Genomic DNA, 24,114 nt, shown 5'->3' on the forward strand with positions numbered 1-24,114 from the left:
TCATATATAGTGTTAGCATATGGTATTTGTTTTTCTCCTTCTGACTTACTTCACTCTGTATGACAGACTCCAGGTCTATCCACCTCATTACAAATAACTCAGTTTCATTTCTTTTTGTGGCTGAGTAATATTCCATTGTATATATGTGCCACATCTTCTTTATCCATTCATCTGTTGATGGACATTTAGGTTGCTTCCATGTCCTGGCTATTGTAAATAGAGATGCAATGAACATTTTGGTACATGACTTTTTGAATTATGGTTTTCTCAGGGTATATGCCCAGTAGTGGGATTGCGGGATCGTATGGTAGTTCTATTTGTAGTTTTTTAAGGAACCTCCATACTGTTCTCCATAGTGGCTGTATCAATTTACATTCCCATCAGCAGTGCAAGAGTGTTCCCTTTTCTCCACACCCTCTCCAGCATTTATTATTTCTAGAGTTTTTGTTGATGGCCATTCTGACCGGTGTGAGATGATATCTCATTGTAGTTTTGATTTGCATTTCTCTAATGATTAATGATGTTGAGCATTCTTTCATGTGTTAGTTGGCAATCTGTGTATCTTCTTTGGAGAAATGTCTATTTAGGTCTTCTGCCCATTTTTGGATTGGGTTGTTTGTTTTTTTGTTATTGAGCTGCCTGAGTTGCTTATAAATTTTGGATATTAATCCCTTTTCCGTTGCTTCATTTGCAAATATTTTCTCCCTTTCTGAGTGTTGTCTTTTGGTCTTCTTTATGGTATCCTTTGCTGTGCAAAAGCTTTTAAGTTTCACTAGGTCCCATTTGTTTATTTTTGTTTTTATTTCCATTTCTCTAGGAGGTGGGTCAAAAAGGATCTTGCTGTGATTTATGTCATAGAGTGTTCTGCCTGTGTTTTCCTCTAAGAGTTTGATAATGTCTGGCCTTACATTTAGGTCTTTTAACCATTTTGAGTTTAATTTTGTGTGTGGTGTTAGGGAGTATTCCAATTTTATTCTTTTACATGTAGCTGTCCAGTTTTCCCAGCACCACTTATTGAAGAGGCTGTCTTTCTTCCATTGTATATTATTGCCTCCTTTATTAAAGGTAAGGTGAAAATATGTGCGTGGGTTTATCTCTGGGCTTTCTATCTTGTTCCATTGATCTATATTTCTGTTTTTGTGCCAGTACCATACTGTCTTGATTATTGTAGCTATGTAGTATAGTGTGAAGTCAGGGAGCCTGATTCCTCCAGCTCCGTTTTTCTTTCTCAAGATTGCTTTGGCTATTCAGAGTCTTTTATGTTTCCATACAATTTGTGAAATTTTTTGTTCTAGTTCTGTGAAAAATGCCATTGGTAGTTTGATAGGGATTGCATTGAATCTGTAGACTGCTTTGGGTAGTAGAGTCATTTTCACAATGTTGATTCTTCCAATCCAAGGACATGGTATGTTTCTCCACCTATTTGTATCAACTTTAATTTCTTTCATCAATGTCATAATTTTCTGCATACAGGTCTTTTGTCTCCTTAGGTAGGTTTATTCCTAGATATTGTATTCTTTTTGTTGCAATGGTAAATGGGAGTGTTTTCTTAATTTCACTCTCAGATTTTTCATCATTAGTGTATATGAATGCCAGAGATTTCTGTGCATTAATTTTGTATCCTGCTACTTTACCAAATTCATTGATTAGCTCTAGTAGTTTTCTGGTAGCATCCTTAGGATTCTTTATGTATAGTATCATGTCATCTGCAAACAGTGACAGCTTTACTTCTTCTTTTCCAATTTGGATTCGTTTTATTTCTTTTTCTTCTCTGATTGCTGTGGCTAGAACTTCCAAAACTATGTTGAATAAGAGTGGTGAGAGTGGGCAACCTTGTCTTGTTCCTGATCTTAGTGGAAATCCTTTCAGTTTTTCACCATTGAGAACAATGCTGGCTGTGGGTTTGTCATATATGGCCTTTATTATGTTGAGGAAAGTTCCCTCTATGCCTACTTTCTGCAGGGTTTTTATCATAAATGGGTGTTGAATTTTGTCAAAAGCTTTCTCTGCATCTATTGAGATGATCATATGGTTTTTCTTTCTGTTTGTTCATATGGTGTATCACGTTGATTCATTTGCGTATATTGAAGAATCCTTGCACTCCTGGGATAAACCGCACTTGATCATGGTGTATGATCCTTTTAATGTCCTGTTGGATTCTGTTTGCTAGTATTTTGTTGAGGATTTTTTCATCTGTGTTCATCAGTAACATTGGCCTGTAGTTTTCTTTCTTTGTGACGTTTTTGTCTGGTTTTGGTATCAGGGTTATGGTGGCCTCATAGAATGAGTTTGGGAGTGTTCCTCCCTGTGCTATCTTCTGGAAGAGTTTGAGAAGGATAGGTGTTAGCCCTTCTCTAAATGTTTGATAGAATTCGCCTATGAGACCATCTGGTCCTGGGCTTTTGTTTGTTGGAAGATTTTTAATCACAGTTTCAATTTCAGTGTTTGTGACTGGTCTGTTCATATTTTCTATTTCTTCCTAGTTCAGTCTCGGCAGGTTGTGTATTTCTAAGAATTTGTCCATTTTTTTCCAGGTTGTCCATTTTATTGGCATAGAGTTGTTTGTAGTAACCTCTCATAATCTCTTGTATTTCTGCAGTGTCTGTTGTTACTTCTCCTTTTTCATTTCTAATTCTATTGATTTGAGCCTTCTCCCTTTTTTTCTTGATGAGTCCAGCTAATGGTTTATCAATTTTGTTTATCTTCTCAAAGAACCAGCTTTTGGTTTTATTGATCTTTGCTATCGTTTCCTTCATTTCCTTTTCATTTATTTCTGATCTGATCTTTATGGTTTCTTTCCTTCTGCTAAATTTGGGGGTTTTTTGTTCTTCATTCTCTAATTGCTTTAGGTGCAAGGTTAGGTTGTTTATTTGAAATGATTCCTGTTTCTTAAGGTAGGATTTTATTGCTATAAACTTCCCTCTTAGAACTGCTTTTGCTGCATCCCATAGGTTTTGGGTCGTTGTGTCTCCATTGTCATTTGTATCTAGGTATTTTTTTGATTTCCTCTTTGATTTCTTCAGTGATCACTTCGTTATTAAGTAGTGTATTGTTTAGCCTCCATGCATTTGTATTTTTTACAGATCTTTTCCTGTAATTGATATCTAGTCTCATAGCGTTGTGGTCAGAAAAGATACTTGATACGATGTCAGTTTTCTTAAATTTACCAAGGCTAGATTTGTGACCCAAGATATGATGTATCCTGGAGAATATTCCATGAGTACTTGAGAAAAATGTGTATTCTGTTGTTTTTGGATGGAATGTCCTATAAATATCAATTAAGTCCATCTTGTTTAATGTATCATTTAAAACTTGTGTTTCCTTATTTATTTTCATTTTGGATTATCTGTCCATTGGTGAAAGTGGGGTGTGAAAGTCCCCTACTATGACTGTGTTACTGTCGATTTCCCCTTTTATGCCTGTTAGTATTTGCCTTATGTATTGAGGTGCTCCTATGTTGGGTGCATAAATACTTACAATTGGTATATCTTCTTCATGGATTGATCCCTTGAATATTATGTAGTGTCTTTATATCTTGTAATTGTCTTTATTTTAAAGTCTATTTTGTCTGATATGAGAATTACTACTCCAGCTTTCTTCTGATTTCCATTTGCATGGAATATGTTTTTTCATCCCCTCACTTTCAATCTGTATGTGTCCCTGGGTCTGAAGTGGGTCTCTTGTAGACAGCATATATACTGGTCTTACTTTTGTATCCATTCAGCCAGTCTGTTTTTTTTGGTGGGAGCATTTAATCCATTTACATTTAAGGTAATTATGGATATGTATGTTCCTATTACCATTTACTTAATTGTTTTGGGTTTGTTCTTGTAGGTCTTTTCCTTCTCTTGTGTGTCTTGCCTAGAGAAGTTCCTTTAGCATTTGTTGTACAACTGGTTTGGTGGTGCTGAACTCTCTCAGCTTTTGCTTGTCTGTAAAGGTTTTAATTTCTCCATCAAATCTGAATGAGATCCTTGCTGGGTAGAGTAATCTTGGTTGTAGGTTTTTCTCCTTCATCACTTTAAATATGTCCTGCCACTCCCTTTTGGCTTGCAGAGTTTCTGCTGAAAGATCAGATGTTAACCTTATGGGGATTCCCTTGTGTGTTGTTTTTCCCTTGCTGCTTTTAATATGTTTTCTTTGAATTTAATTTTTGATAGTTTGATTAATATGTGTCTTGGCGTGTTTCTCCTTGGATTTATCCTGTATAAATTGTTTATAAATTGGCTCTCTGTGCTTCCTGGACTTGATTATCTATTTCCTTTCCCATATTAGGGAAGTTTTCAACTAAAATCCTTTCAAATATTTTCTCAATCCCTTTCTTTTTCTTTTCTTCTTCTGGGACCCCTATAATTCAATGTTGGTGTGTTTAATGTTGTCCCAGAAGTCTCTGAGACTGTTCTCAGTCTTTTCATTCTTTTTTCTTTATTTTGCTCTGCAGTTGTTATTTCCACTATTTTATCTTCCAGGTCACTTATCTTTTCTTCTGCCTCAGTTATTCTGCTATTGATCCATCCAGAGTATTTTAAATTTCATTGATTGTGTTGTTCATCATTGCTTACTTCCTCTTTAGTTCTTCTAGGTCCTTGTTAAATGTTTCTTGCATTTTGTCTATTCTATTTCCAAGATTTTGGATCATCTTTACTATCATTATTCTGAATTCTTTTTCAGATAGACTGCCTATTTCCTATTCATTTGTTAGGTCTGGTGGGTTTTTACCTTGCTCCTTCATCTACTGTGTGTTTTTCTGTCTTTTCATTTTGCTTATCTTACTGTGTTTGGGGTCTCCTTTTCGCAGGCTGCAGGTTCGTAGTTTCTGTTGTTTTCAGTATCTGTCCCCAGTGGCTAAATTTGGTTCAGTGGGTTGAGTAGGTTTCCTGGTTGAGGGGACTAGTACCTATGTTTTGGTGGATGAGGCTGGATCTTGTCTCTCTGGTGGTTAGGTCCACATCTGATGGTGTGTTTTGGGGTGTTTGTAGCCTTATGATTTTAGGCAGCCTCTCTGCCAGTGGATGGGGCTGCATTCTTGTGTTGCTAGTTGTTTGGCATAGGGTGTCTAGCACCGTAGCTTGCTTGTCATTGAGTGAAGCTGGGTGTTGAGATGGAGATCTCTGGGAGATTTTTGCCATTTGATATGTGGAGCTGGGAGGTGTCTTGTGGACCAGTGTCCTGAAGTTGGTTTTCCCACCTCGGAGGCACAGCCCTGATACCTGGCTGGAGGGAGAAAAAATAGAAAGAAAGGGAGGTAAGAAGGGGATAAAGTATAGTAGGATAAAATAAAATAAAGTTATTAAAATAAAAATTATTAAGAAGAAAAATTTAGGGAAAAAAAAGGGACAGTCAGAACCCTAGGATAAATGGTGAAAGCAAAGCTACATAGACAAAATCTCACACAGAAGCACACACATACACACTCACAAAAAGATTAAAGGGGAAACAAATAATATATCTTGCTCCAAAAGTCCACCTCCTCAATTTGGAATGATTCGTTGTCTCTTCAGGTATTCCACAGATGCAGGGTACATCAAGTTGATTACGGAGTTTTAATCCACTGCTTCTGAGGCTTCTGGGAGAGGTTTCCCTTTCTATTCTTTGTTCGCACAGCTCCTGGGGTTCAGCTTTAGATTTGGCCCCGCCTCTGCGTGTAGGTCGCCTGAGGGCGACTGCTCTTCGCTCAGACAGGACCGGGTTAAAGGAGCACCTGATTTGGGGGCTCTGGCTCACTCAGTCCGGGGGGAGGGAGGGGTACAGATGTGGGGCGAGCCTGCAGCGGCAGAGGCCAGCATGATGTTGCACCAGCCTTAGCAGTGACGTGTGTTCTCCCGGGGAAGTTGTCCCTGGATCATGGGACCCTGGCAGTGGCGGCCTGCACAGGCTCCTGGGAGGGGAGGTGGGGATAGTGACCTGTGCTGGCACACAGGCTTCTTGGTGGCTGCAGCAGCAGCCTTAGCGTCTCATGCCCATCTCTGGGCTTCGTGATGATAGCTGTGGCACATGCCCGTCTCTGGAGCTCCTTTAAGCGGTGCGCTTAATCTCCTCCTCTTGTGCACCAGGAAAGAAAGAGGGAAGAAAAAGTCTCTTGTCTCTTCAGCAGCTCCAGTCTTCTCCCAGACTCCCTCCTGGCTAGAAGTCATGGTGCTCTAACCCCTTCAGGCTCTGTTCATGCAGCCAACCCTAGTCCTCTCCCGGAATCTGACCTGACCGAACTCCGAGCCTCAGTTCCCAACCCCCGCCTGTCCCAGCGGGTGAGCAGACAAGCCTCTCGGGCTGGTGAGTGCTGGTTGGCACTGATCTTCTGTGCAGGAATCTCTTTGCTTTGCCCTCAGCATCCCTGTTACTGCACTCTCCTCCATGACTCTGAAGCTTTCCCCTCTGCCACCCGCAGTCTCTGCCCATGAAGGGGCTTCTAGTGTTTGGAAACATTTCCTCCTTCACAGCTCCCTCCCACTGGTGCAGGTCCTATCCCTATTCTTTTGTCTCTGTTTATTCTTTTATCTTTTGCTCTACCCAGGTAAGTGGGGAGTTTCTTCCCTTTTGGGAGGTCTGAGGTCTTCTGCCAGCATTCATTGGGTGTTCTATAGGAGCAGTTCCACGTGTAGATGTATTTCTGATGTATCTGTGGGGAGGAAGGTGATCTCTGTGTCTTACTCTTCCGCCATCTTCTCTCTTCTCCCAAGCAAAACTTTTGTAAGACCACGTGACATGGGAGGTAATGACATAAAAATTATTCTGAAATCTACATGGAAAAATATTGAAACTTCCATGTTATGTCACAAATGCTTGATTACTATTACTTTAAAATGTTTTCGTACATTATAAAGGTATCAATTCACAATATGCTGATCTTTCTGAGTACTCATAGTTATGCTAGTGTTTATTTTCTTTATTATCTTTATTAAAAATAAGCTTAATCATGTTCAAACTTATAATATTGGTGACTAATGAATAAGCAATTTAATACTCCAGTGTAGTTTTTATAATTCCTGTTATTCGCCATGACATTAGCAATATGAGCTTCATTAGCTTTATTTACACTTTGCTCTGAATTTTTTCTTCAAAATGAAAAAAGGAAATGTAAAAGCGCACTGTCTCAAACTTTTTTTTTTTTTTTTTTTTTTTTTGCGGTACGCGGCCATCTCACTGTTGTGGCCTCTCCTGTTGCAAAGCACAGGCTCCAGACGTGCAGGCTCAGCAACCATGGCTCATGGGCCTAGCCACTCTGCAGCATGCGGAATCTTCCTGGACCGGGGCATGAACCCATGTCCCCTGCTTTGGCAGGCGGACTCTCAACCACTGCACCACCAGGGAAGCCCCCAACTCATTGTTTCATTGGTCTTTTCTATTGTCTTTCTAGTCTCTATTTCATTTGTTTCTACTCTAATCTTTATTGTTTCTTTCCTTTTGCTAACTTTGGGCTTAGTTTCTTCTCTTTCTAGTTCCTTGAGGTATAAGGTTAGTTTAAACGTTTATTTGATATCTTTTTTTGTAATATGGGCATTGATCACTATATAGTTTCTTCTTATCACAGCTTTTTCTGCATCACATAAGTTTTGATAAGTTTTCATTTTTCTCAAGATACTTTTTACTTCCCTGTTGATTTCTTTTTTGATCCATTGGTTGTTCTGGAGTGTGTTGTTTAATGTTCACTTACTTACGGGTTTCCCAAATTTCCTCCTGTTATTGATTTCTAGTTTTATAACATTGTGGTCAGAAAAGACACTGGATATGATTTCAGACTTTTAAAATTTGTTAAGACTGGTTTTGTGGCCTAATATATGATCTGTCCTGGAGAATAACTTGATACGTTCCTGTACTCTTGCTCTCAGATACAATGTTTTATATAGTTCTGTAAGGGCCTTTTGATCTGTAGTGTTGTTCAAGTCCACTGTTTACTTTTCATTATCAGTCCCTGTGATCTATTATTCATAGCTGAAAGTGGGGTATTGAAGTCCTCTACTATTATTATATTGCTGTCTATTTCTCTCTTCAGTTTAGTTAATATGTGCTTATATATATTTATATATGTGCTTGGTTATGTATCTGTTTACAATTATATCCTCTTGATAAACTGACCTCTTTATCATTATGTGTGACCTTTGTCTCTTTTGACAGTTTTTGACTTAATTTTGTCTGATAAAAGTACAGCCACTCCTCTCTTTATCATTTGCGTGTAATACTTTTTTCATCCCTCACTTTCAGCCTATGTGTGCTTTAAAGGTAAAGTGAGTCTCTTGAAACAATTGTTGGATCTTGTTTTTTAAATCATTGAGGCACCCTATGTTTTTTGATTAGAGAATTTATTCCATTTACACTTGTAGTAATTATCAGTAGGTGAGGATTTACTATTGCCATTTTATAAATTGTTTTCTGACTGTTTTGTAGTTCCTCCCTTTCTTTCTGTCTTCCTTATTTGATAATTTTTATAGTGGTATGCTTTGATATCTTTATCTTTTGTGTGTCTACTGCAGGTTTTTTTTTTTTTTTAGGTTACCATGAGGCTTATATAAAGTATCATATATATATATATATATATATATATATATAGAGAGAGAGAGAGAGAGAGAGAGTATTGTATTTTTAGCTGATAACAGCTTAACTTTTACCATAATCAAAAAGTACAGTTTAGGGAATTCCCTGGAGGTCCAGTGGTTAGGACTCTGCATTTTCACTGCTGAGGCTTGGGTTCAATCCCTGGTCAGGGAACTAAGATCCCACAAGCCACAGAGCATGGCAAAAAATTTTTAAAAAGGTAGTTTAACTTCTCCTCCCCCCACATTTTATGTTATTAATGTCACAATTTACATCCTAAATTTATGGTTTATCCATTAACACTTTACTGTAGCTATAGTTACTCATAACACTTTTGTCTTTTAAGTTTTACACCCGAGTTAAAAGTGTTTACATCAATCACGTGATACATTACATTAACAAAATGAAGCACAGAAATCATATGATCATCTCAATAGATGCAGAAAAAGCTTTTGACGATATTCAACACCAATTCATGATAAACTAAATCTCCACAAATTGGGTATAGAGGGAATATACCTCAGCATAATAAAGGCCATACATGACAAGCCCACAGCTAATGTTATACTCAACTGTGAAAAGCTGAAAGCAGTCCCTCTGAGATCAAGAACAATACAAGGATGCCCATCTTTGTCACTTTTATTCAACATAGTATTTGAAGTCTTCCATCAGATGAGAAAAAGAAAAGGAATCCAAACGGGAAAGGAAGAAATAAAACTGTCACTGTTTGCAGATGACATGATAACTATGCATAGAAAATCCTAAGGATGCCACCAAAAACCTATTAGAACTCATCAATGAATTTGACAAAGCTGCAGGATAAAAAATTAATACACAAAATCTGTTGTGTTTCTATATACTAACAACAAACTATCAGAAAGTGAAATTTAGAAAACAGCCCCATTTACAGTTGTATCAAAAAGAATAAAATACGTAAATCTAACTAAGGAGGTAAAAGACCTGCACTGAGAAAACTACAACACTGATGAAAAAAACTAAAGATAACACAGATTGAAAGATATACCATGCTCATGGATTGGAAGAATATTGTTAAAATGACTGTAGTACCCAAAGCAATCTACAGATACAGTGCAATCCCTATCAAAATACCAATGGCATTTGTCATAGAAATAGAGTAAATAAATTCAAAATTTTTATGGAAGCACAAAAGACTGAATAGCCAAAACAATCTTATGAAAGAAAAAGCAAGCTAGAGGTATCATGCTCACTCATTTCAAGCTATACTACGAATCTGCAGTAATCAAAACAATATGCTACTGGTACAAAAATAGACGCATATACCAGTGGAACAGAATAGAGAGCCCAGAAATAAGCCCACACTTATATGGCCAATTAAAGACAAAGGAGGCAAGAATATACAATGGGGAAAATTTAACCTCTTAAATAAATAGTGTTTGGAAAACGGGACAGCTATACGAAAGAATCAAACTGAGCCACTTCCTCACACCACAGAAATAAACTCAAAATGGATTAAGGACCTAAATGAAAGACCTGAAACCATAAGACTAGAAGAAAACATAGGCAGTACACTCTTTGTCATTGGTCTTAGCAATAGTTATTTGGATATGTTTCTGCAGGCAAGGGAAACAAAAGCAAAAATAAGTAAACGAAAAAGCTTTTGCACAGTGAAGGAAACTATCAACAAAACAAAAAGGCTGAGTACTGAATGGCAGAAAATATTTCCAAATGATATATTTGAGAAGGGGTTAATATCCAAAATATACAAAGAACTCTTACAAAGTGATATCAAAAAACCAAACAACGCAATTAAAAAATGGGCAGAGGTCCTGAATAGGCATTTTTCCAGAGAAGACGTACAGATGGCCGACAGTCACATGAAAAGATACTCAAGACTGAACTCTTCCCACCAGAGCAACACCCAGCTCTACCCACTACCAGTCCCTTCTGTCAGGAAACTTTCACAAGCCTCTTAGCCTAATCCACAGGAGGGCAGACAGCAGAAGCAAGAAGAACTACAATCCTGCACCTTGTGGAACAAAAACCACATTCACAGAAAGACAACATGAAAAGGCAGAGGGCTATGTACCAGATGAAGGAACAAGCTAAAACCCCGGAAAAACAACTCAATGAAGTGGAGACAGACAACCTTCCAGAAAAAGAATTCAGAATAATGATAGTGAAGATAATCCAGGACCTCAGAAAAACAATGGAGGTAAAGATCGAGAAGATGCAGGAAATGTTTAACAAAGACCTACAAGAACTAAAGAACGAACACCTAGAAGAACTAAAGAACAAATAAACAGAGATGAATAATAACTGAAATGAAAACTATACTAGAAGGAATCAAGAGCAGCATAACTGAGGCAGCAGAACAGATAAGTAACCTGGAAAACAGAATGGTGGAATTCACTGCCACGGAACAGAATAAAGAAGAAAGAATGAAAAGAAATGAAGACAGCCTAAGGGACCTCTGAGACAACATGAAATGCAACAACATTCGCATTATAGGGGTCCCAGAAAGAGAAGAGAGAGAGAAAGGACCCAAGAAAATATTTGAAGAGATTATAGTCGAAAACTTCCATAACATGGGAAAGGAAATAGCCACCCAAGTCCAGGAAGGGCAGAGAGTCCCAGGCAGGATAAACCCAAGGAGAAACACGCCAAGACACATAGTAATCAAATTGAAAAAAATTAAAGACAAAGAAAAATCATTGCAAGCAACAAGAGAAAAATGACAAATAACATACAAGAGAACTCCCATAAGATTAACAGCGGATTCTCAGCAGAAACTCTACAGGCCAGAAGGGAGTGGAATGATATATTTTAAATGATGAAAGGGAAGAACCTACAACCAAGATTACTCTACCTGACGAGGATCTCATTCAGATTCGACAGAGAAATCAAAAGCTTTACAGACAAGCAAAAGCTAAGAGAATATATCACCACCAAACCAGCTCTACAACAAATGCTAAAGGAAATTATCTAAGTGGGAAACACAAGAGAAGAAAAGGACCTACAAAAACAAACCCAAAACAATTAAGAAAATGGTCATAGGAACATACATATCGATAATTACCTTAAACATGAATGGATTAAATCCTGCAACCAAAAGACACAGCCTTGCTGAATGGATACAAAAACAAGATCCATATATATGCTGTCTAGAAGAGACCCACTTCAGGCCTAAGGACACATACAGACTGAAAATGAGGGGATGGAAAAAGATATTCCATGCAATGGAAATCAAAACAAAGCCGGAGTAGCTGTACTCACATCAGATAAAATAGACCTTAAAACAAAGAATGTTACAAGAGACAAGGAAGGACACTACATAATGATCTAGGGACCAATCCAAGAAGATATGACCATTATAAATATATATGCACCCAACATAGGAGAACCTCAATACATAAGGCAACTGCTAACAGCTCTAAAAGAGGAAATCAACAGTAAGACAACAATAGTGGGGCACTTTAACACCTCACTTACACCAATGGACAGATCATCCAAACAGAAAATTAATAAGGAAACACAAGCTTTAAGTGACACAATAGACCAGATAGATTTAATTGATACTTATAGGGCATTCCATCCAAAAACAGCAGATTACACTTTCTTCTCAAGTGCTCACAGAACATTCTCCAGGATACGTCATGTCTTGGGTCACAAATCAAGCCTCAGTAAATTTAAGAAAATTGAAATCTTCTCAAGCGTCTTTTCCAGCCACGTTGTGAGATTTGAAATCAATTACAGGGGGAAAAAAGGTAAACACAAACACATGGAGGCTAAACAATACATTACTAACTAACCAAGAGATCACTGAAGAAGTCAAAGAGGAAATAAAAAAATACCTACAGACAAATGACAACGAAAACACAATAATCAAAAACCTATGGGATGAAGCCAAAACAGTTCTAAGAGGCAAGTTTATACCAATACAAGCCTATCTACAGAAACAAGAAAAATCTCAAACAATCTAACCTTACATCTAAAGGAACTAGAGAAAGAAGAACAAACAAAACCCAAAGTTAGTAGAAGGAAGGAAATCATAAAGATCAGAGCAGAAATAAATAAAATAGAAACAAAGAAAACAATAGCAAAGATCAATAATACTGAAAGCTGGTTCTCTGAGAAAATAAAAAAAATTGATGAACCATTAGCCAGACTCATCAAGAAAAACAGGGAGAGGGCTCAAATCAATAAAATTAGAAATGAAAAAGAAGTTACACAGACACTGAAGAAATACAAAGCATCCTAAAAGACTACTACAAACAACTCTATGCCAATAAAATGGACAACCTGGAAGAAATGGACAAATTCTTAGAAAGGTATAACCTTCCAAGGCTGAGCCTGGAAGAAATAGAAAATATGAACAGACTAATACAAGTAATGAAATTGAAACTGCGATTAAAAATCTTCCAACAAACAAAAGTCCAGGACCAGATGGCTTCACAGGTGACTTCTGTCAAACATTTAGAGAAGAGCTAACACCCATCCTTCTCAAACTCTTCCAAAAGATAGCACAGGGAGTAACACTCCCAAACTCATTCTATGAGGCCACCATAACCCTGATACCAAAACCAGACAAAAACGTCACAAAGAAAGAAAACTACAGGCCAATGTTACTGATGAACACAGATGAAAAAATCCTCAACAAAATACTAGCAAACAGAATCCAACAGGACATTAAAAGGATCATATACCATGATCAAGTGCGGTTTATCCCAGGAGTGCAAGGATTCTTCAATATACGCAAATGAATCAACGTGATACACCATATCAACAAACAGAAAGAAAAACCATATGATCATCTCAATAGATGCAGAGAAAGCTTTTGACAAAATTCAACACCCATTTATGATAAAAACCCTGCAGAAAGTAGGCATAGAGGGAACTTTCCTCAACATAATAAAGGCCATATATGACAAACTCACAGCCAGCATCGTTCTCAATGGTGAAAAACTGAAACAGTTTCCACTAAGATCAGGAACAAGACAAGGTTGCCCACTCTCACCACTCTTATTCAACATAGTTTTGGAAATCCTAGCCAAGGCAATCAGAGAAGAAACAGAAATAAAAGGAATACAAATTGGAAAAGAAGAAGTAAAACTGTCACTGTTTGCAGATGACATGATACTATACATAGAGAATCCTAAAGATGCCACCAGAAAACTACTAGAGCTAATCAATGAATTTGGTAAAGTAGCAGGATACAAAATTAATGCACAGAAATCTCTTGCATTCATATACACTAATGATGAAAAATCTGAAAGAGAAATTAAGGAAACACTCCCATTTACCACTGCAACAAAAAGAATAAAATACCTAGGAATATACCTACCTAGGGAGACAAAAGACCTTTATGCAGAAAACTACAAGACACTGATGAAAGAAGTTAAAGATGTTACAAACAGATGGAGAGATATACCACATTCTTGGATTGGAAGAATCAATATTGCGAAAATGACTCTATTACCCAAAGCAATCTACAGATTCAATGCAATCCCTATCAAATTACCACTGGCCTTTTTTACAGAACTAGAACAAAGAATTTCACAATTTGTATGGAAACACAAAAGACCCCGAATAGCCAAAGCAATCTTGAGAACGAAAAATGGAGCTGGAGGAATCAGACTCCCTGACTTCAGACTATACTACAATGCTACAGTCATCAAGACAATATGGTACTGGCACAAAAACAGAAATATAGATCAATGGAACAGAATAGAAAGCCCAGAGGGAAACCCAGGCACCTATGGCCAACTAATCTATGACAAAGGAGGCAAGGATATACAATGGAGAAAAGACAGTTTCTTCGATAAGTGGTGCTGGGAAAACTGGACAGCTACATGTAAAAGAATGAAATTAGAACACTCCCTAACACCATGCACAAAAATAAACTCCAAATGGATTAGAGACCTAAATGTAAGACTGGACACTATAAAACTCTTGGAGGAAAACATAAAAAGAACACTCTTTGACATAAGTCACAGCAATATCTGTTTTGATCCACTGCAACCTAATGAAACTTAAAACCTTTTGCAAAGCAAAGGAATCTCAAATAAGATGAAAATACAACCCTCAGGATGGGATAAAATACTTGCCAATGAATCAGCAGACAAAGGGTTAATCTCCAAAATATATAAACAGCTCATGCAGCTCAATATTTAAAAAAGAAACAACCCAATCTAAAAATGGGTAGAAGACCTAAATAGACATTTCTCCAAATTAGACATACAGATGTCCGAGAAGCACACGAAAAGCTACTCAACATCACTAATTATTAGAGAAATGGAAATCAAAACTACAATGAGGTATCATCACCTCACACCAGTTAGAATGGACATCATCAGAAAATCTACAAACAGCAAATGCTGGATAGGGTGTGTAAAGGGAAGCCTCTTACACTGTTAGTGAGAATGTAAATTGATACAGCCACTCTGGAGAACAGTATGGAGGTTCCTTAAAAAACTAAAAATAGAATTACCATATGACACAGCAATCCCACTACTGGGCATACACCCAGAGGAAACCATAGTTCAAAAAGACACATGCGGACTTCCCTGGTGGCGCAGTGGTTGAGGGTCCGCCTGCTGATGCCGGGGACACAGGTTCATGCCCCGGTCCAGGAAGATCCCACATGCCGCGGAGCGGCTGGGCCCGTGAGCCATGGCTGCTGAGCCTGCGCATCCGGAGCCTGTGCTCTGCAATGGGAGAGGCCACAGCAGTGAGAGACCCACGTACCACAAAAATATAAATAAATAAATAAAAAGACACATGCACCTGAATGTTCATTGCAGCACTATTTACAGTAGCCAGATCATGGAAGCAAGCTAAATGCCCATCTACAGCTGAATGGATAAAGAAGATGTTTTATATATGTATATATAATGGAATATTACTCAGCCATCAAATGGAACGAAATTGGGTCATTTGTAGAGACATGGATGTATCTAAAGACTGTCATACAGAGTGAAGTAAGTCAGAAGGAGAAAAGTATATTAATGCATATATGTGGAACCTAGAAAAATGGTACAGATGAACCGGTTTGCAGGGCAGATATAGAGACACAGATGTAGAGAACAAACGTATGGACACCAAGGGAGGAAAGTAGTGGTGGTGGGGGGGGGATGAACTGTGAGATTGGGCTTGACATGTATAACCTAATATGTATAAAATCGATAACTAATAAGAACCTGCTATATAAAAAAATAAATAGAATTTTTAAAAACAAACTGAAATGTAAGTCCTCCTCCCTCACCAGAATCTTGATTCCTCTGTTCCCTTCTCTATAGGGGAATTTCTTGGGTATCTTTCCAGAAATATTTTAAAATTCTGGCACCGAGCACTAGCTCAGATCTTAGGTTATGATCTCTCTGCATTCTTTTTTCCAATACACAAATGAGGAGTATACAGTACTATTCTGCTTTTTTTAAAAAGAAAGAAAGAAAAGACGCTGAACATCACTAATCGTCAGGGAAATGCAAACAAAGACAACAACAAGATATCACTTCATACCCGTTTGAATGGCTTGTATGAAAAAGACAACAAATAGCAATGTTGGTGAGGACGTGGAGAAAAGGGAACCCTTCTGCTCTGTTGGTGGGAATGTAAATAGGAGAAGTCACTATGTGAAAACAGTATGGAGATTCCTCAAAAAAGCAATAGTAGAACTACCATATGATTCAGCAGTTCCACTCCTGGGGATTTATCTAAAGAAAAGAAAAACAGTAATTCAAAATGATACATGCACCCCTGTGTCTGTTGCAGCATTATTTATAATAGCCATGATATGGAAGCAAGCTAAGTGCCCATTAGTAGAAGAATGGATAAAGATGATGTGTTCTATACACACACACACGTGTGCACGCAGATACATGCATATACAGTGGAATATTACTGAGCCATAAAAAAGATTGGAATCTTGCTGTTTGTCATAACATGGATGGACCTGGAGAGCTTTATGCTTAGTGAAATAAGTCAGAGAAAGGCAAATACTGTATGATTTCAGTTACATGTGGCATCTAAAAAACTAAATAAGTGAACAAACATAACTAAAGAGAAACAGAGTCATAGAACAAACAGGCGGTTGACAGAGGGGAATGGGATGGGAGGAGGAGAGAAATAGGTGAGGGAGATTAAGAGGTACAAATTTTCAGTTACAAAATAAATGAGTCACAGGTATGAAATGTACAGTGTGGGGAATATAGTCAATAACTACGTGATATCTTTGTAATGATGACAGATGACAATGAGACGTATCATGGTGACCACTTTGAAATATATAGAAATATCGAATCACTAGGTTGTATACCAAGAACTAACAGTATTGCAGGTCAATTATACTTCATAAACAAACTCATAGAGAAAGATCAGATTTGTGGTTACCAGAGTTGTGGGGTGGTGGGATGGGGAATTGGGTGAAGGTGGTCAAAAGGTACAAATTTCCAATTACAGGATAAGCAATTACTAGGGATGTAGTGTATAACATGATAAATATAATTAAGAGCTATATGTTATATGTGAAAGTTGTTAAGAGAGTAAATCCTAAGAGATCTCATCAAAAGGAAAACATTTTTTCTATTTCTTTAATGTTTTATCTATATGAAATAAACTTATTGTGGGATTCATTTCATATTTTATGTAAGTCAAATTGTTAGGCTGTACACCTGAAAGTTATACAGTGCTGTATGTCAATTACATCTCAATAAAATTACTGGAAGAAAAAAAGTTTAATAAGTACATAAAATAACTTAGAAAATGGATCTAGCAGGAACCGTGACCATTATGCATCTATACTGTCTAAATAACTGAGGTAATCACCTGGCATGTTTTCATTTCCATTATTTAACAGGACCCTTTTTAGACCTCCTTAAGATAACGGAGTCATAAATTCTGTCCTTTATCCTTACTTTGGAAAATCCTGCCCTTCTTTGGCCATATCCTTCAAGGGTTTTATTTAAATTCCATCTACAGAAAATGAGCATTATAAAATTCAATTTTTCAAAGAGGATATGTGGAGTAATATTTGATAATTATGTGGGAAGAATTTAATAAGTATAGAATTTGAGAGGTTAGCCTTATCACAGTCTATATGAAATTAAATAACTTGGGCACAGTAGTGTGGCTGGAGAAAAAGGAGAGAAAACAGTATTTCTCTTAGTTTCTTTGTAGTTCTCTATACAAAGCTTATGTTTCTACATTGGCACTATTACCATTGTGGTTAGAAAATTAGAAGGCAGAAGAATCATCCATGTTTTCACAAATACTGTTCCTGCAAAATAAAATGGCAGGCCATCTGTAGGCCTTGTACTTCCAGAGTCCAAACGACATAAAATTTATAGAAGCTAAGTTTCTAAAATATAAGAAATCACTGTAGGTGATTATTTGTTGAAAGCACAGCACTTGGAATTTTAATGCTGAATACGCTACTGATTATAACTGCAATATAAATTAATCCCTGTGCTGTAGGAGTTATGATCTAATAAAGATAAGACCCTTCACCAGTCACTATAATGCAACCCCATCTAACTATGGTTTAATGCAAGACCGTAAACCATATATAGGATTTAGAGGAAAGTAAGTTTACTTCAGGCTCATGTTATAGAGAAATATATGAATTTTTTTTAGGGTAGAACTTAACTAGACAGATGGGAGGAAAGTTTTTTCTTTTTTAATTTTCTTGGCCACGCTGTGCTGCATGTGGGATTTTAGTTCCCCAACCAGGGATCGAAGCTGAGCCCCTTGCATTGGAAGTGTGGAGTCTCAACCACTAGACAGCCAGGGACGTCCGGGGAGGAAAATTTTTTAACTCTTAGAATTTGTAATTGGTCAGAAAGGCACAGAGTATTAATACTAGGGAAATACAGAATTGGCCAGCTTGGCCAAAGCAGTGGATTTATTTAGAAGGCAGTAGAAGACAGGGGTCTGGGCAAACTCCCCAGCCTTTTTGGCACCAGGGACCAGTTTCATGGAAGACAGTTTTTCCAAGGTGTTTCAGGCAGTAACGCGAGAGATGGGGAGCGATGGGGAGCGGCTGATGAAGCTTTGCTTGCTTGCCCACCACTCACCTCCTGCTGTGCGGCCCATTTCCTAACAGTCTGTGGACCGCTATAGGTCTGCAGCTCGGGGGTTGGGGACCCCTGCTCTAGAGGGTTGGCAGGAGGCAACTTCAGTCATGGTATGTACACGCTAAATTACTGAGAAAGATCCTTTCCAAGGTGGACTAGCTGAAGGTATGTACAGATGCAGACAGTCTATTCAATTTCAGTATGAAAATTAGAACTGATGCTGAGATTTCAGTGAAGGGTGAAGTTATAATGTGTAACATTTAAAGTTTTAAACTTTGGTGTGTCATTTCAGGAGCTGTGGGCCAAGGATTTATTCACTGATTTTTTTCCCCCAAGTTTGTGTTACTTCTTTTTATTAGGAAAAAAAGCTTCTGTGGCCATTAGCTCTGGACATCTGAATTCCTTCTGCTCTGCTGGGATCCAGAAGTAGTTCTAAAGTTATCAGATCAGAGTTTAGAGAGGAAGGCTTAACTTCTTTAGCCTTTCATATGATAAACACATTTACCTTCCCATTTAGTTATTTCATTTTGCATAAAACATGACTTCAGATTATAGTTAATTTATTTTTCCTTTGGGAGAATCAAGTTTTTGGTCGGATTTTAACCTAAATACTTTTCTTTAGATCTCACTTTTTTAATATTCTTAACTATAATTCTTAATTAAGAATATAAATTATATTCTTAATTTATAATATAAATAAAAAAGTTATATAGATCTAATAGAATTGCTTCTATTAAGTAATCGCTAATAGAAACAATCAGATGTCAGCGCAATCTTAATTGCACTGACACAAGCGCAAGGAGAATAACTTGTGATTTCTGTGGGTTTGTTTTTTTCTATGTAATTAGGTTTATTTGAAAATTTCATGATTAACAGGCATAATTGTTTTAAGGTGTTCTACCATGATGGAAATTTATCCTAACATAGGCATTTTATTTACCTCTCAAAGGACTTTCTTCAGGAGATACCACACCCTTTATGCAAGAAAATATATTACATGCAGCCATACATGCCGTTAGTGATGAAGAGTCTGCAGAAGTAAATGCTAATGACCAACTAGAAGCCCCGAAGCTGGTTCTGCAATCTCTGTTCTCACTTATACGGGGTGAAGTTGAGCAGTTGGATTCAAGAGCACTTCCCCTTTGCCTTCATCAGGTATCATGTTAAACCCTTCACTTTCAGCCTCACTGAAATTCTGGGACCAATATTTGTAATAATCTAAAATCCTATTCTCTGTAATTGATTCTACCCCACCTGTCACTGGTGAGTCCAAGAGGAGGTGACCCTGGATCAGTGGCTGGTAGGAAATTTGGCATATCACTGACTCGTGGCCACACATTGGCTTGGATCATCAATCTATAGTTCATACTGTTGCTAACTTCTTTTGCTTAGTCTACAAATAAGAGTGAATGTAGTGAGTGCTTAATAAGTACCAGCAAGGTACCAAAAGCTAAGCTCGACGCTAGGGAAACAGATTATGTAACAGAGTATATCCTTAAGAGAGGCACTGTGGAATAGGAGAAACAGTTTGTAGATAACTAATTGTAGAAGTCTGTACAAAGTATTAGAGTAGATATGTGTTTAAGGTTCAGCAAAAGCACAAAATGCATGATTGACTTTGTCCTTCGGACATTAGGGGAAAAAAATGTGATTCTTGAGCTGGGTTTTGCAGGATGTGTAGGCTCTCACTAGATGAACAAAGTGAGCTAGTACAGAAAGAGAGAACAGTCCCTGCAAAGACATGACTGGGATGTTGTTGAACATTAAGATGTAAAAGAGACAGGAATTAAGACTGGGTAGCTTGTGCCATTAAGGCCTTACTTTTAGAGGCTGAGAGCCTTTATTTATTTATTTATTTTTTTGCGCTATGCGGGCCTCTCACTGTTGTGGCCTCTCCCATTGCGGAGCACAGGCTCCGGACGCGCAGGCTCAGCGGCCATGGCTCACGGGCCCAGCCGCTCCGCGGCATGTGGGATCTTCCCGGACCAGGGCACGAACCCGTGTCTCCTGCATCGGCAGGCGGATTCTCAACCACTGCGCCACCAGGGAAGCCCGAGAGCCTTTATTTTTAAAATTTATTTTATTTTTTAATTTTTGGCTGCATTGGGTCTTCACTGCTGTGCGCGGGCTTTCTCTAGTTGTGGCGAGCCGGGGCTACTCTTCATTGTGGTGCACGGGCTTCTCATTGAGGTGGCTTCTCTTTGTTGGGGAGCATGGGCTCTAGGCGCATGGGCTTTAGTAGTTGTGTCACGTGGGCTCGGTAGTTGTGGCGCACATGCTTAGTTGCTCCATGGCATGTGGGATCTTCCCCAGACCAGGGCTCGAACCCGTGTTCCCTGCATTGGCAGGCGGATTGTTAACCACTGTGCCACCAGGGAAGCCCAAGGTTGAGAGCTTTTAATTATGCAGGTGCCAGAATTTGAATTTTAGAAAAATAACTCTTTTGATGATTGGGAGGGTAAGCTAGAAGATGGAGAGCCTGGAGACTGGGAGGTCTTTAGGACAGTGATGAGGAAGATACACAAGAGATAATTCCAAAAAGATTAAGATATTTATGAGCTGTGTTTTATTTTCTTTTAAAATGAAAATAATTTGTATATGGGTGTGGAAAAAGCTTCACTTTTTATTTCACTCCTCCTGTTTCATTTAACTTTTGCAGTGAGCAGTGAATAATTTTTAAAAAGTAAAACAGCTTTTGTCCTAAGGCAGGAAAGCATATATTCTTTCAAATTTATGTTACCTCCTTGGTGGACTTGAAGAATGCCTTTGAGAAGATGTGTACTTTTTGACCTCTAATGTGTTACTGACATATATGGTGTATGTTTACCATAGTTGAGAACCACCAATATTAAGGCAGCTTTCTAATCTTTCAGCCTTCCCTGAATTTGTACAGTGGATTGAGTTTGTAAAGGGTATTTGCATTAACTGTTATTTCATTTTCCAAACAATCTAGAGAGGTAATTATTATCACCATCTTTACAAGTAGGGAGGCTGAGACTCCCTCACAAAGCAAGTTCCTTATAATTCTAGGGCTACAATTTGTTAGTTCCATTCAATGAATCTGTTTTGGAGACAACTTGGGAGAAATTTGAATATGGACTGTATATTAAATAATACTGTTGGATCAGTGTCAGATTTCTTGAGATTGATAATGGAATTGAAGATCATGTAGGAGAGTATCTTCATTCTTGGGAGATACATGTGCAAGTAGTATTTAGGAGTGAAGTGACATACTGCCTGCAGCTTAAGATATTTCAGTGGGAAAAAAATATGTAAGGGAGGGAAAGACAGAGAGAAAGCAAATTTGGCGAAATGTCAATAATTGACAAATCTAAATAAAAGGTATATGGCTGTTGATTTTACTGTTCTTTGAACTGTTCTGTAGAATTTCAATTAAAAGTTGGGGAAAAGGACATTTGTAGTAAATGGAAATAGCACGTGTAGTCAAATCTTTTCAAGCAGTTTATGTCACTGGGCTGTTACATTAAAGGTAAGAATAATGCTCTTTTCTACAGGCAGGTGATCCTACAGCTGAAGCAGATCTAGTAGAAAATCACATTTTTAGGCAGGACGACGATAACAGTCTTGATCAGTTGAAGATTATTTAATTTTTTTATGTCTCAAAGTAAAATTCTACCTTCATCCCCCAGGAACATGTCAGTTTGCTGGGTCCCGTATGTTATGCTTCTTATATATCTCACCAATCTGTCCTCTCCTGGCAAAGGAGCTTAGAAAGTATAGTGAGTTTAGTGAGTTGTGGTTTTTTTGGTTTTTTTTTTAGATGTTGGGGGTAGGAGTTTATTAATTTATTTATTTATTTTTGCTGTGTTGGGTCTTCGTTTCTGTGCGAGGGGTTTCTCTAGTTGTGGCTAGTGGGGGCCACTTTTCACCGCAGTGTGTGGGCCTCTCACTGTCGCGGCCTCTCTTGTTGCAGAGCACAGACTCCAGACGTGCAGGCTCAGTAGCTGTGGCTCACGGGCCTAGTTGCTCCGCGGCATGTGGGATCCTCCCAGACCAGGGCTTGAACCCATGTCCCCTGCATTAGCAGGCAGATTCTCAACCACTGTGCCACCAGGGAAGCCCTTTTTTTATTAATGCCACTTTTTCTTTTTAAAAATATATTTATTTATTTACTTAGGCTGTGCTGGGTCTTAGTTGTGGCATACGGGATCTTCGTTGCGGCATGCATGCGGGATCTAGTTCCCCGACCAGGGATCGAACCCAGGTCCACTGCATTGGGAGTGCAGAGCCCTACCCACTGGGCCACCAGGGAAGTCCCTATAGTGATGGTTTTAAAGTATGAGCTTTGGCTCTACCACTAACAAGCAAAGTAGCTATCTTTTTCTGTAAAGTTGTAGAGGACTCAGTGAAATAATGCAGTAAAAGTACTTAACATAGTACTTGGTACATTTAATATAAAAGCTAAATAAATATTAAGCATTATAACTATATTTCTCTGTCACTAATTCAAACATTGCTTGTTGGAAAGAGATGCTGAAGCCTGCGGTAAGCTGAGACCTCAGGGCAACAGGAGTCAGCTGATGGCTGCCTTCCTCAGCCCAAGAATACAAAATATCCTGTCACCTCCCAAGGGAGACACAAATCAGGGAGAAGTTAAGTGACTTTTTCATTATTTAGTAATTCCCAATATCTCATACTGTGCCTTTCACTTGGATTGACAGTTGTTGACATTTTGCCAGATTTTCATTTTCCTCCTACCCCCCAACCCCTCTCCACGCACATATTTTCCACTGACACATTTTAAAGTAATTTTCAGGCATTATATCACTTCACCCTTAAATATCAATATGTGTGCATAAATTTCCCAAGAAGAATGATACTCTCCTACATAACCTACAATGCCGTTATCAACCCCAAGAAATGAGACATTGGTTTAATATTATTTAACATACAGCCTATATTCGTTTCCCTCAAGTTATTCCACAAATATTCTTTATAACTAGTTATCCCCAGATCCAGGATCCAGTGATGGAGCACACATTGGGAAGATTCTTTAGTCTTTGGTAATCCAGAACAATTCCCTGCCTTTTGTTTTGTTTTGTTTATTTGCTTGTTTGTTTATACTTTTATAACATTGACACTTCTGAAGACTCAAGAATTCTTGTAAGTTAAATGGCAACTCCATCCCTCCAGTTGCTGAGACCAAATACTTTGAAGTCATCCTTCACTTTTCCCCACGTCCAAATCCAATCAGCAAGTCCTGCCACTCTACTTCAAAATACATCCAGATTCTGACCTCTTCTTACCTCCTTCATTGCCACCATCTCAGTACAAGACATTATCAAATCTCACTTGGATTCTTGCAGTAAACTAATCGTAGAAACCTCCTTGCTTTACCTTTACTTCCATTTAGTTTTTGTTTCTCTCTACACAGCAGTCATTGTGATTCAGATAAGATGTTACGTCAGATCATGTTACTTCTCTGCTCAAAGCCATCCACTGACTTCTCTTCCCATTCAGAGTAAAAGCCAAAATCCTTACCATGGCCTACGAGATCCTACATGATTTGGCC

The 24,114-nt window shown here is 38.1% G+C and overlaps 1 protein-coding gene and 1 non-coding gene across 4 annotated transcripts in view; one reads left to right on the plus strand and one right to left on the minus strand.

Annotated features, from left to right (window-relative positions):
- The window catches only part of CNST (consortin, connexin sorting protein), a 124,322-nt gene that overhangs the window by 56,726 nt on the left and 43,482 nt on the right, over nt 1–24,114 (plus strand). For 2 of the 3 annotated variants that reach the window (XM_059068078.2, XM_067030753.1), the window contains one exon: nt 19,531–19,736. The exons of the other annotated variant lie outside the window; for it this stretch is intronic. In XM_059068078.2, the coding sequence (XP_058924061.1) occupies nt 19,531–19,736 (206 nt within the window). The remainder of the gene's footprint in view (nt 1–19,530; nt 19,737–24,114) is intronic. 3 annotated transcript variants of the gene reach the window in all.
- Nucleotides 22,782–22,854, minus strand: TRNAG-CCC (transfer RNA glycine (anticodon CCC)). Its single transcript has one exon. It is a non-coding gene; the product is annotated as a tRNA-Gly (tRNA).

The sequence above is a fragment of the Kogia breviceps genome, chromosome 1 (genome assembly GCF_026419965.1).
Source record: "Kogia breviceps isolate mKogBre1 chromosome 1, mKogBre1 haplotype 1, whole genome shotgun sequence".
NCBI lineage: Eukaryota > Metazoa > Chordata > Mammalia > Artiodactyla > Physeteridae > Kogia > Kogia breviceps.